The sequence below is a fragment of the Chiloscyllium plagiosum genome, unplaced genomic scaffold, assembly GCF_004010195.1.
Source record: "Chiloscyllium plagiosum isolate BGI_BamShark_2017 unplaced genomic scaffold, ASM401019v2 scaf_52, whole genome shotgun sequence".
In the NCBI taxonomy this organism is placed as follows: domain Eukaryota; kingdom Metazoa; phylum Chordata; class Chondrichthyes; order Orectolobiformes; family Hemiscylliidae; genus Chiloscyllium; species Chiloscyllium plagiosum.
In genome coordinates, this window is record NW_025215381.1 from 1,546,001 (window position 1) to 1,559,947 (window position 13,947).

General features: G+C 48.3%; 1 protein-coding gene across 6 annotated transcripts in view; it reads left to right on the plus strand.

Moving 5' to 3' along the window:
* The window catches only part of LOC122548360 (arf-GAP domain and FG repeat-containing protein 1-like), a 66,197-nt gene that overhangs the window by 50,055 nt on the left and 2,195 nt on the right, over window positions 1-13,947 (plus strand). For 3 of the 6 annotated variants that reach the window (XM_043686910.1, XM_043686905.1, XM_043686909.1), the window contains 3 exons: window positions 4,037-4,181; window positions 11,750-11,823; window positions 12,197-12,280. In XM_043686910.1, the coding sequence (XP_043542845.1) occupies window positions 4,037-4,181; window positions 11,750-11,823; window positions 12,197-12,280 (303 nt within the window). Of the gene's footprint in view, window positions 1-4,033; window positions 4,182-11,749; window positions 11,824-12,196; window positions 12,281-13,947 lie in introns of all 6 variants that reach the window. The other 3 variants (XM_043686904.1, XM_043686908.1, XM_043686907.1) reach the window with 2 other exon arrangements.

Below are 13,947 nucleotides of genomic sequence, written 5' to 3' on the forward strand. Positions count from 1 at the left end.
CGGAGGGATGTGGATGCTTTGGAGAGGGTGCAGAAAGGATTTACTGGGATGTTGCCTGGTATGGGGGATTTTAGCGATGAAGGAAGGTTGGATAGACTGGGGGAAGGGTCACCGGACCCAAAACGTTAACTGATTTCTCTTCACAGATGCTGCCAGACCTGATGAGCTTTCCCGGCAATGTCTGTTTTTGTTTGCATAAACTGGGTTTGTTTTCACTGGATTGCAGGAAATTTTGGGGTGACCTGATATAAGTCTATAAGACAGTGAATGGCGTGGGGAGAGTGGAAAGTATGAGGCTTTTTCCCAGGGTGGAGGGGTCAATTCCTCGGGAGGGGGGGGGTTAAATTTAAAAGTGAGCCTGGAATGCGCTGCCGGGTGTTTATAAGCAAACACAACAACCGCATTCGATAAACACCTGGACAATTACATGGATAGGAAGGGAATAGAGGGATATGGATCCTTCAAGTGAAGACAGTTTTTGTCTGGAAACTTGTCAGCAAAGGCTTGGAGGGCCAAATGGCTTGTACCTGTGCTGTGGTGTTCTTTGTATCAGTCTTTATTGCCTGGTGCTCCAGTAAAACCATGAAAGCTGTGGGAGTGACGGGGGCGGGGGGGGTGGTCATGCTCCCATGTATCTGCTGCCCCCCTCTAGGTGGTGACGGTCATGGGTTTGGAAGGTGCTGTCTCAGGATCTGTGGTGAATTTCTGCGGTGCACCTTGCAGATGGGACACACTACTTGTAGTGAATGGTGGATGCAGTGGGTATTTGTGGACCTGGTAACAATCGAGCAGGCTAAATGGGTAGTGTTGTTAGAACTGCACCTATCCAGGCAAGTGGGGAGTATTCCATCACACTCTGCCTTGCACCTTGTCGATGGTGAACAGCAGTGTCTCAGTGGTTAGCACTTCTGCCTCACAGCACCAGGGACCTGGGTTTGATTCCTGCCTCGGGCGACTGTCTGTGTGGAGTCTGCATATTCTCCCTGTGTCTGTGTAGATTTCCTCCGGCTGCTCCGGTTTCCTACCACAGTCCAAAGATGTGCAGATTAAGGAGGATTGGCCATGCTAAATTACTCCATAGTGTTCAGGTATGTGTAGGTTAGGGTGGATTGGCCATGCTAAATTGTCCCATAGTGTTCAGGGATGTGTGGGTTAGGGTGGATTGGCTGAGCTAAATTACCCCATAGTGTGCAGGGATGTGTAGGTTAGGGTGGATTGGCCATGCTAAATTGTCCCATGGTGTTCAGGGATGTGTGGGTTAGGGTGGATTGGCCATGCTAAATTGCCCCATAGTGTTCAGGGATGTGTGGGTTAGGGTGGATTGGCCATGCTAAATTACCCCATAGTGTTCAGTGTAGGTTAGGGTGGATTGGCCATGCGAAATTACCCCATAGTGTTCAGGGATGTGTAGGTTAGGGTGGATTGGCCATGCTAAATTGCCCCATAGTGTTCAGTGTAGGTTAGGTGCATTAATCAGGGCAAATATGAACTAATAGGGTAAGGGATCTGTGGACTTGTTGGGCCAAATGGTCAGTTTCCACACTGTAGGGATTCTGTGAATCATTCAGGTGTTATTTGCCGTAGCATTCCTCGCCTCTTACCTTGTCTTGCAGCCACTATATTTATATGGTGAGCCCAGTTGATTTTAAGGTTGATGGTAATCCCCAGGATTTGAGGGATCCAATGATGATAACAACACTGAATGTCAAAGGGCGGTGGTTAGATTTGTGTCTTATTGATGATGTTCACATCCTGGCATTGGTGTGGCGTGGATGTTACTTGCCTCATGTCACCTGAAGCCTGGGTATTGTCCAGATCTTGTTGCATTTGAACTTGGACTACTTTAGTCTCTGAGGTGTCTTGAATGGGGCTGAACAGTGTGCCATCATTGGCGAATTCCCTCTGTAACGGCATTGCAGGTCTCCCATTCAACAGCAGTTCAAGAAAGCAGCTTGCTGTCACCTTCTCAAAGGTGATGGGCAATAAATGCTTGCCAGCCAGTGATGCCCATATCTTACAAGTAAAGAAAAATTGGTGCAGTTACCAAAGCTGCAGACCCATGCCACTAAGTAACGCCGAAATGACAGGGCCAGCCTTGTCAGATTACACCTTTCTAGTTGCTGATGTGGCTTGGGACCCGAAATGTGGCTTCTTAGACAGTATTTGCCATCTTTTCAACTTCTGCTGCTCTCTGATGGGACCAAATGACTCAGGAGCAGAAATAAGGCCATTCAGCCCATCGAGCCTGCTCTGCCATTCAGCCCATCGAGCCTGCTCCGCCATTCAATCATGGCTGATGATTTTCTCAACCCCATTCTCCCGCTTACTTCCCATAACCCTTGATCCGCCAGCCCTACAACGTTTGGGTAACTGGTCATTCCTTACTACCACTGTGATCCCACAGACAACATTCAAATTTGTACCCTCCTGTTGTACACAATCCCAATGGATCCAAACCCCTTCCAATTTACTTCCATTATGTGGAGTCCTGAAATGGCCCAGGAGAAAATTGTTTTAAAGAAATAATTATTTTTGTTTGGAATGTTAAAACGTTTTTTAAAAAAAAAACAATTGAAATCAAATATCTGTTGTCTTTCCTGATTTTTAAAAATTTTCTTAAATATGCATGGAAAGTTTTGAACCACACCTCCTCCACTCCCCAAAGGGTGGCGTTGCGTTTCAGAAGTTTGGTTGTAATTGTGCAAATTCTGGTTTCACTTCATTCCTGCAGCTTTTTTTCTAAGTTTGGAAATGTGCGTCACAGACTCACCAAGTTTTCTAGTGGAAATGCTGAGTCATTCTGTTATTTTTATCAGCCTTGCCTTCGGTCAACTTTTCTAGGCCCCGCTCTGAGGTTTGTAAAGTGTGGAGTTATACCATTCATAACTCCTTCGGTGCCTCAAATTAGCTGCCAAAATCCTCATCTCTCCCCTGAGAATCGTAGGGTCCCTACAGTGTGGATTCTGGCCATTCGGTCCATTGCGTCCACTCTGACCCTACAAAGAGCATCCCACCCAGACCCACCTCCCTAACCTATCCTGGTAACTCTGCATGGGTTCCCATGGATAGTCCACCTAACCAGCACATCCCTGCACACTATGGGACAATTTAGCACAGCCAATCCACCCTAATCACATCTTTTGGAGTGTTGTGGGGGGGGAACGAGAGCACCCGGAGGAAACCCACACACACGGGGAATGTGCAAACTCCACACAGACAGTCACCCGAGGGTGGAATCAAACCCAGGTTTCTGGTGCTGTGAGACAGTAGTGCTAACCACTGAGCCACCATGCTACCACGTCTGGATTTGAATATTCCAAAGCACATCTGCTCACCCCACTCCCCAAATTGTAAATGTCTGCCCACCTGAAACTCTGATGCCTGTTTACACACCAACACCAAGACCCCTTCATCTTTCCTTCCGTGCCTTCAGTATCCTCCATTCACTCTCCTGGTCCAGCATTGCATGGATTTTAAAAATTCTTGTTCACATCCCTGCCCTGTCTGCTTCTTCCCTCCCTCATCCATCTGTTGCAGCCTTGCCACCTTCCAGTTGCAGCCTTGCCACCTTCCAATTCTAGCCTTTTTGTCAGTCCCGAACTCTGTCACTCTGGCACTGGTTACCTATGTCAAGCTTTGGAGATCCCTTTTAAGATCTGCTTTCAACTCCACGTTGGTGGTCTCCAGTCTTAACATCTCTCGCACATTGCCCTACTCTTCAATACTCCTCAAAGCTACCCGAGGCCACTTTACTTTGTGTCAATACACACAATGTCCCAGGCTCGTCGTTCAGCAGCAGAGCCATGGCTCCTCTGCACCAAGGGTGAGGGAAAGTGGACAAAGCTGGCCTGATCCCATTTGTAGCTCCGGCAGCCGTCCCAAGGGTTGTCTGGGCCTAGACCTGGCCTGTAGGGTATTCCCACTGCGGGTGATCACTTTGGCGCATGAGGCACTATCTACCCTTCCCCCAAAGCGTGTAACGTTAACGGAACAATGCAGTGACTTTGTTCCCTTGTTCACTGATGTTTCTAAGCAGCAGGTGGTCAGATGTCCGGTTTCAGCTTCACATCAGCAACGAGCAGCCAACCCACGGTCTCTTCGAGCCATTATACAGGATCCGAATACAGCAGCGTCTTCAATATGGGAGTGCCTTCAAATAATGCCAGTGCTGGCACTAGCAGGTATTGTGGTGGCCTTTCCTCTTCCTTCACTGCCTCCCCTTTCCTCTTCGATCCTTCCTCGCGTAATGTATTCTGTTGGGCAGGGGGAATGATGTCAGTTAAGCATTGGGCAATTTCATTGAATCCCTACAGTGTGTGGAAACAGGCCCTTCAGCCCACATTGACCCTCCAAAGACTATCCCATCCAAACCCATTCTCCATTACTCTACATTTACTCTCAACCAGTGCACCTAACCTTACGTATCCCTGAACACCATGGACAATTTAGCATGGCCAATTCACCCTAACCTGCACACCTTTGGATTGTGGCAGGAAACCGGAACACCCAGAGGAAACCCACGCAGACACGGGGAGAATGTGCCAACTCCACACGGACAGTCGCCCGAGGCTGGAATCGAATCCAGGTCCTTGGCGCTGTGAGGCAGCAGTGCTAACGGCTGAGCCACCGTGTCGTTCTGGGGTTTAGCAACTTGTACAATCTAACAGAACAGTTGAGAGCAAGTTGGCACCCTGTTTAAGAACAGCTGCTTTTTAAAAATTTAATCACAGGTTGTGGGTGTCACTGGTCAGGTCACTGTCCTTGTTGTCCCTTGAGAAGTTGGTGGTCAGGTGCCATCTTGTCCCTTGAGAAGTTGGTGGTCAGGCACCATCTTTCCCTTGAGAAGTTTTTTTTTAGATTACATTAGATTACATTAGTGTGGAAACAGGCCCTTCGGCCCAACAAGTCCACACCGACCCACCGAAGCGCAACCCACCCATACACCTACATTTACCCCTTTAACCTAACACTACGGGCAATTTAGCATGGCCAATTCACCTTAACTGCACATCTTTGGACAGTGGGAGGAAACCGGAGCACCCGGAGGAAACCCACGCAGACACGGGGAGAACGTGCAAACTCCACACAGTCAGTCGCCTGAGGCGGGAATTGAACCCGGGTCTCTGGCGCTGTGGTCAGGTGCTATCTTGTCCCTTGAGAAGTTGGTGGTCAGGTGCTATCTTGTCCCTTGAGAAGTTGGTGGTCAGGTGCCATCTTGTCCCTTGAGAAGTTGGTGGTCAGGTGCCATCTTGAACCACCGCAGTCCTTCGCATGCAAGGGTCCCACAGTTCTGCTGGGGATCGAGTTCTAGGATTTTGACCTAGGGAATGTTGATTATAGTTCAAGTCAAGGTGGTGTGAAACTTGCAAGTGGGCGGTATTTCCATGCGTCTGCTGTCCTTGTCAGCCTTTGTGATTGAGGTTTTTGAAGGTATGAAAGATGTTGAAAAGGAGTCTCGGTGAGCTATTGCAGGGCATCGTCTAGGTGGTGTACAGTGCTGCAACTGTGCATCGCTGATGAAGGGAGTGAATATTGACTCTGGTGAACAGAGCATTAACCAAGTTGGCTGCTTTACCCTGGACAGTACCAATGGTCCAATACTGCTTGATTTTTGGAGCTACACTCGTCCAGCAAGTGGGGAGTACTCACTGCACTCCTGACTTGTGTCTTGTGGACAAGCTTGGCGATGAGTTACTAGTCACAGAATTCTCAACTTTGACCTGCTCCTGAATTCTCATATTTGGCCAGTAGAATAGACTCCTTACATAGAATCCCTCCTGTCTGGAAACAGGCTCTTCATCCCAGCAAGTCCACACCGACCCTCCGAAGAGTAACCCACCCAGACCTATTCCCCCTACCCTCTTACTCCACATTTTCCCTGACAAATGCACCTAACCCACACATCCCTGAACACTACGGGCAATTTAGCACGGCCAATCCACCCTAACCTACACATCCCTGAACACTATGGGGTAATTTAGAATGGTCAATCCATCCTAACCTACACATCCCTGAACACTATGGGGTAATTTAGCATGGCCAATCCACCCTAACCTACACATCCCTGAACACTATGGGGCAATTTAGCCTGCCCAATCCACCCTAACCTACACATCCCTGAACACTATGGGGCAATTTAGCACGGCCAGTCCACCCTAACCTACACATCTTTGGACTGTGGGAGGAAATGGGAGCCCGGAGGAAACCCACACAGGCACGCAGAGAATGTGCAAACTCCATACAGACTTGCATGGTCTCATTCTTTTTCCGGTTAGTAGTAAACCCCACAATGTTGATAGTGGGGGGCTTCAGTGATGGGCATGCTGTTGAGTGTCTGCCCCGAGGGCCTCTGGAAAATGTCCTGGAACTGAGATAACAGACCTCGAATAATCGCAGCCATCTTCCCTTGTGTCAGGATTAACTCCAAGCAGGAGAGAGTTTGCGCCCGATTCCCACTGACTCCTGTTTTTCTCGGGTTTCTTGATGCCATGCATGGTCAGAGGTGGCCTTGATGTCACGGGCAGTCACTTGATCTTCTCACCCCCTGGAATTTCAGCTCTTTTGTCTCATGTTTGGGCCAAGGCTGTAACGAGATTAAATATGCAATGGCCTTGGCAAAACACAAGCCAAGTGTCCATGAGCAGGTTATTGATGAGCAGTGCCAATTGACAGCACTATCAGTGGCCCCTTCCACCACTTTACTGCTGATTGAAAGTGGACTCTTTAGGAAATTAATGACCAGGTTGAATGTTTCCTGCTGTTTATACCTGGGCATCGTGATAGATGCCAGTGTTCTCCACATTGTGATAGATGCCAGTGGTGTGCTTGTCCTGGCGCACACGTCTTCAGTATAATAGGCAGATTGTTGTCAGGGCCGATAGCCTTTGCAGTATCCAGTGCCTCCAACCATTTCTTAGGAACACAAGTAGGCCATTTCACTCCTCGGGCTGCTCTGTTGTTCAATATGATCTGCTTGATCTGTCTCCATATCAATTCATAAACTTAATAAAAATTTGTCATCTCAGACTTAAATTTAACTTAGCATTAGCATTCTGGATTAGTGGTGCTGGGAGAGCACAGCAGTTCAGGCAGCATCCAAGGAGCTTCGAAATTGGATGTTGCCTGAACTGCTGTGCTCTTCCAGCACCACTGATCCAGAATCTGGTTTCCAGCATCTGCAGTCATTGTTTTTACCTTAGCATTAGCATTGGCAGCCATTTGAGGAATTGAATTCCAAACTCCCCCTTCTCTTTGCGTATAGAATTGCTTTCTAACATCTCTTCTGAATGGGCCTAATCCATTTATTATGCCCCTAGTTCTAGAATCGTCACCCGTGGAAATAATTTATCATTATTGATCCTGTCTTTCCCTGATAACGTCCTGAGGACCACCATTGGATCGCCCCATAACCTTCTAAATTCAAGAGAATGAAGACTTAATTTGTCTAATCTCTTTTCATAACCTAACCCCTGAAGTCCAAGAGTTTCATTCTTGGAAACCGGTTTTGAACTCCCTCCAAGGTCAAAACATACATTCTAAGATGTGGTACCCAGGTCTGCACACAGTACACATTCCTGATGAAGGGCTTTTGCCCGAAACATCGACTCTCCTGCACCTCAGATGCTGCCTGACCTGTTCTTTTCCAGCACCTCACTCTCGACATTAATCTCCAGCATCTGCAGGCCTCACTTTCACACAGTACTCCAAGTGGGGTGTAATTAGAGTTTTGTATTACTGCAGCATAATATTTGCATCCCTGTACTACAACCCTTTAAATATGAAAGACAGTATTCCATTGGCTGCCTTGACTCTTTTCTGCAACTGTTCAAGCATTTTGAAGAGCTGTACACCTGATCCCCTGTATGTTTTGGATATCCATTGGATTTAACATTGAGCCTTCTAAAATTAAACCCTGATCTCTCCTTTTCGGTCTGTCCTTCATCTTTTTATTATTTCTCTTTTCTGGCTTACTGAGTAAATGTTTTTATTAGTCCTGCTTTGTTCATTAAACTGACCCTGCTTGTTCACCCTATGAATTTTCTAACAACTTGACTGGTTCCCACCTCCCTGCCATACTCGTTTCAACCCTCCCAAGTGGTACGAGCAAAATTCCCCACAAGGATCTTGGTGCCCCTCCAGTTTGTCCCTTTTTGTGCAGGTCCTACCTGTCCCTGGAAGAGATTCCAACGATCCAGATATCTGAGTCCCTCCCTCCTACACCAGACATGTATTCACCTGTACTGTCTTCCTATTTCTGGCCTCACTAGCTTGTGGCACGGCTAATATTTTTGAGATTATAACCCAAGAGGTCCTGCATTTCAACATAGCTGAAATTCCTTTTGCAGGACCTTATCCCCCTCCCTATCTATTTCCAGTATAGACCGTGACCTCTGGTTGATCACTCTCCCCTTTCTCCAGAGGTCCCCAGCATCACAGACACTTGTCTTCAGCCAAATTGATTCATTCCACACGACACCAGTTTGAACATCCCTGACAACTACCTCTGCAGCAAGTATGCTCCCCCCCGCAGGGATTGGTTGGAGCGGCTGTCGGACACACCTATCAGCATGCAGGAGTGTGGAAAGGGTCATAGGAGTTTCAGGGACATGGACACCCCCTGACAACTACCTCAGCAGCAAGTGTGCCCCCTACAGCTTCTCATCAACTGCACCGATTGGTTGGAGTAGCAGTTGAACACACCTATCGGCATGCTGGAGGTGGAAGGGGTCATAGATAGGAGTTTCAGGGACATGGCCACACCCAAGGTTGGGGATATTGGATAAATGGCTGCCAGGCAGTCAGTACAGCAATCTCCTGTGGCTATGCTCTCTCAACTGTTTTGAATGCTGTTGGGGATGATTTGCCTATCAGGGTTTGGTGATAGCAGCAACCAGAGGAGTGGCACCACAGCTGGCTCTGTAATACAGCAGGAAGGGTCAAAGTAGAGGTATGACTACGCCTCTGTGGTCGGGGCACAGGCAGGTGCCTCTGAGGCTGCAAGCAAGACTCCAGCATGGTGTGTGGCCTTCCTGGTGCCAGGGTCGAGGATGTCTCTGAGCGGGCACACACACCACCCCCAACAGAATCCAAAACACTATACCTGTTTGAGAGAGCGTAGCCACAGGAGATTGCTGTACTGACTGCCTGCCCTGCCAGGCAGCTATTTATCCAATAACCCCAACCTTGGGGGTGACCATGTCCCTGAAACTCCTATCTATGACCCCTTCCACCTCCTGCATGCTGATAGGTGTGTTCAACTATCATTCCAACCAATCGGTGCAGTCGATGAGAAGCTGTAGGGGGCACACTTGCTGCTGAGGTAGTTGTCAGGGGGTGTCCAACCTGATGTATCACTCGGAAAGAATCGCTTTGGCTGAAGCCTGGTGTCTGTGATGCTGGGGATCCCTGGAGCTTGTCTTCAGGGTGGCCCGGTGGCACAGTGGTTAGCACTGCTGCCTCACAGCGCCAGAGACCCGGGTTCAATTCCCACCTCAGGCGACTCTCTGTGTGGAGTTTGCACATTCTCATCGGCTGCAGGGATTGGTTGGAGCGGCAGTCGGACATGTCGCATGTCTGCGTGGGTTTCCTCCGGGTGCTCCGGTTTCCTCCCACAGTCCAAAAATGTGCAGCTTAGGTGAAATGGCTATACTAAATTGCCCGGAGTGTTAGGTGAAGGCGTAAGTGTAGGGGAATGGGTCTGGGTGGGTTGCGCTTCGGAGGGTCGGTGTGGACTTGTTGGGCCGAAGGGCCTGTTTCCACACTAAGTAATCTAATTATCAGGTAGTTAAAGGATTTATTTGCCGTTTCCCAATTTTACCTGCCTTGTTTTTCTTCTATTTGTTGTAAACACTGTCATTATAAGTTTCTTTAACAAACTATTGACAATCCAAGCTCATGTCCAGGGTAAAATAATTTTTGAAAACTACCATTTTAGGCAAATAAACCTCATCCTTTTCCATATTAAAACCTCTAGCGCAGTAGTAAAAATACAACTGACAATCGCCCGTAAAGCCAAAGTGAATCCTAGAATTCCCACAGTGTGGAAGCAGGCCATTTGGCCCCTCGAGTCCACACTGACCCTCTGAAGAGCATCGTGCCAAACCCATGCTCCGACCCTGTCGCTGTAACCCCATGGCTAATCCGCCTAACCTACACATCTTTGGACTGAGGGAGGACACCTAAGCAGACGGGGAGAATAAGCAAGCTCCATGCCTGTGGGTGAAATGGAACCTGGCGCCCGGAGCACTTGTAGTGCTGCCCTGAAAGCTGCAGCATAGATTTTAAATCATTGTTTGCGCAGAGGTTACTGTATGCTTGCTGATGTTAAAACTTGCTCTGCAACCTTGCTGCACGACATGCGAATATTTTGCAGCTTCACTAGATTTTTAGGTATGCCTGGTGCGGCTTCTGGCACTCCCCGCACTCTCCTTTGAACCACACTTGATCCCCTTACTTGATGGTAATGGTTGAGTAGGGGATATGATGGGCTTTGAGATTGCATATTGTGGCTGAACATACTTCTGCTATTGATGGCCCATGTGTGCCTGGTCTTAATTTGCTAGATCTGTTCCTATTCTGTCCCATTTGACATTGTGATAACGCCACACAACCCGTTGGAAGGTGTCCTCTGTGAAGGCTGCACAAGGGGCTGTGCAGTGGTCACTCTTAACTGATACTGTCATAGACCGATGCGTGTCTGGCAGGCAGATTGGCGAGGAAAAATATATACTTTTCTCCCTCTTGTTTCCATCACTACATGCTGCAGACCCAGTCTAATAGCAAAGCTCTTTAGTACAATCAACTCCATCAGCAGTGCTGCTCCGAGTCACTTGTGGTAATGAACTTTGAAATTCCCCAACCGGAACATCCTTTGTTCCCTTGTCACCTTCAAAATTCCTCCAAGTGACACTCAACACGGAGGAAAGGGATAGGTGTAATGGTGCAAGGTTTTCTTCTTCATGTTGGACCTGATGCCATAAGATTTCATGTGGTCCAGAGTCAATGTTGAGGATTCTCAGTGTTGAGCAACTCGCTCCTGACTGTGCACCAATGTTCTTCTCCCTGTGTCGGGTCCTCTCTGTCTTTGTGACAGGGCAGATACAGCCCAGGGTTAGATACAGAGGAAAGCTCTCTACACCGTCTCCATCCCATGGCACATGGAGCATAAGATTAAGTAGAGAGTAAAGTTGCCTCTATATTTATAGAATAGAATTTATAGATTCCCTCCAGTGTGGAAACAGGTCCTTCGGCCCAACACGTCCACACAGACCCTCCAAAGACTAACCCACCCAGACTAATTTCCATATCCTATATTTACCCCTGACTTATGCACCTAACCTACACACCCCTGAACACTATGGGGTAATTTAGCATGGCCAATTCACCCTAACCTACACATCCCTAACACCACGGGGTAGTTTAGCATGGCCAATCCACCCTAACCTACACATCCCTAACACCATGGGGTAGTTTAGCATGGCCAATCCACCCTAACCCACACATCCCTAACACCACGGGGTAGTTTAGCACGGCCAATCCACCCTAACCTGCAGATCTTTTGACTGTGGGAGGAAACCCACGCAGACACAGGTAGAATGCGCAAACTCCACAGACGGTCGCCCGAGCTGGAATTGAACCCAGGTCCCTGGCGCTGAGAGGCAGCTGTGCTAACCACTGAGCCACCGTGCCGCCCCTAGTGGATGAAATTACTAATTGCTCACAGTTTCTCTCATTCTTCCTCTGGTTTCAGTATTTCTGGGACGATGAGTGGGAGCCAAGTGCCTACGCAGCAAGCTGGCACCACGAATGCTTCGAGCTTTGGAGGTATTGATAAACTGTTCAATTTTTACTGTTTAGTCTTCTTGCTCTTCACATGTTAACCCTGCCTAGTGTATATTGCCTCTTCTACCCCTGTCCCCACCCCTCTCCTCCTCTATCCCCTTGAAAGGCCGACCTGCTTTCTTTGCATGCTGAGGTCGGGGATATTCCTTTAAGAAACCACTGCACCTCTGAGGGACTGAGCTTCATGTATGTGGGGGTTGTGTCAACACTTTGTGCTTGGTTGCTGTCCCTAGTGAAATGTATTGTTCGCTGTACATCACTAACCACTCTCCTCCAATTTTTTTTCCCTCTCTTCCTCCTTCTCTCTCTTTTTCTCTCTCTCTCTCTCTCTCTCTCTCTCTCTCCTGCGTTTTAGCTTTCAGTAATCCGTTTGCTGCTCCTACTGCCACAGCACAAGCTGCTTCTACCAACCCCTTCCAGACCAACGGAATGGCACCAGGTGAGTCTTTGGAGCCTCTCTGTATCGCTTTCTCTCTTGTTGGTGGAAAGTAGTGCTAACCTTCGGTTTTCTCATCTTCTCTGACAGTTCCCTGCCTCCTGAGCTCATTGACCATTCCCGGGTCACCTTTTCCTTGGCTCCCTGCCAACTCTTTGCAGAAATGTCCGTCTTTTCCTGAGCCGGCTCAGCCCCTTTCCAGTGTGCACTTGAACCAAAGCGGTGTACTGGGCATCAGCCAGGGAGATACTCCGGGCTTCCCAAAGCCGTCATGCCCCCTCGATTCCAGGGAGGTTACGCCTGCAGTCTGGGAGATGATAAAGTGGTCAGATTTCTAGTCGAGCATTTTAAAGTAATCTTGTCCATCTGAAGCATCAGTGAATGCCGCACACTCTGCATACTGCCTGGTGTTTCTGTGTTTCGCTGTGTGAAGAGGTTGTTCAGCAATATCGTCAGAATAACCACTGCATTAATATAGCACCTTCAGTGTAGCCAAGTATGGTAAAGTGGGCCACAGCAACAGTCTGAAATGAAATGCGATTTGGACAGGTGGCCAAAGCTTGCCCAGTGCAGTCAGATTTATAGTGGGAAATGTTGAGAGGAGTTGGAGTTCAGGGCCATGACGGATTGAATATTGACTCACAGAAAATATTGGTGGATGTTGTACCCATGCTGCAGTATGTACAGTCATAATTTTGTTCTGTGTGGATTTTCTGGTAAATTCTCCACATTACCTGCTTGCTTTTTCTGCACGTAGATCATCTCAGAATACGTTCTTTTTAACTCTTTTGTGTACTTGGTGTGTCAATGTTGTTGCTAGCGTTTATTACCCATCCCTAGTTGCCCTGCAGAAAGTGTTAGGGTTCAAAGTCTTGAACAGCTGAAATACGTGGGATGAGGTTCTATCCCACAATGCTTTTAGGGAAGGGTTTTGACCAGCGATACATTTTCAAGTTGGGATGGGGAAGTGACTTGGAGGTGTGGTGATGTTTCCGTGTGTCTGCTGCCCTTGTCCTTCTACAAGGAAGTGGTCGTGGGTTTGGAAGGTGCTGTTGAACGAGCCTTGGTGAGCTTCTGCAGTGCGACTTGTCGATAGCATACGCTGCTGCTACTGAGTGACGCCGGTGGAGAGGGTGGATGCTTGTGAGCATGGTGCCAGTCAGCTGCTTTGCCTGGGATGGTGTCAAGCTTCTAGAGTGGTGTTGGAGCTATGTCCAAGCAGACAGTATTCCGTCACGCTCCTGACTTGTAGACGGTGGGCAAGCTACGAGCATGATGGATAACTTCCCACTTGCAGCTCCAGTAACACTCGAGGTTGACACCTGGCCAGAGCCTGTGCCTGCGTCATGACAGGCACTCATTTTGATTCAGTTCGCGGAGTGCCATCAGAAGGCAGCTGCTGACTCGGGTTACCTTTTGACCGTATTGAACCCCCACGGGTTCGTACGAGAGTGTGGCTTTCTCTGTTGCACTCGAGAACTTATACACGTAATGGTAAGGTCCTAGGGAGTGTTGCTGAACAAAGAGACCTTGGAGTGCAGGTTCATAGCTCCTTGAAAGTGGAGTCGCAGGTAGATAGGATAGTGAAGAAGGTGTTTGGTATGCTTTCCTTTATTGGTCAGAGTATTGAGTACAGGAGTTGGGAGGTCATGTTGCGGTTGTATAGAACA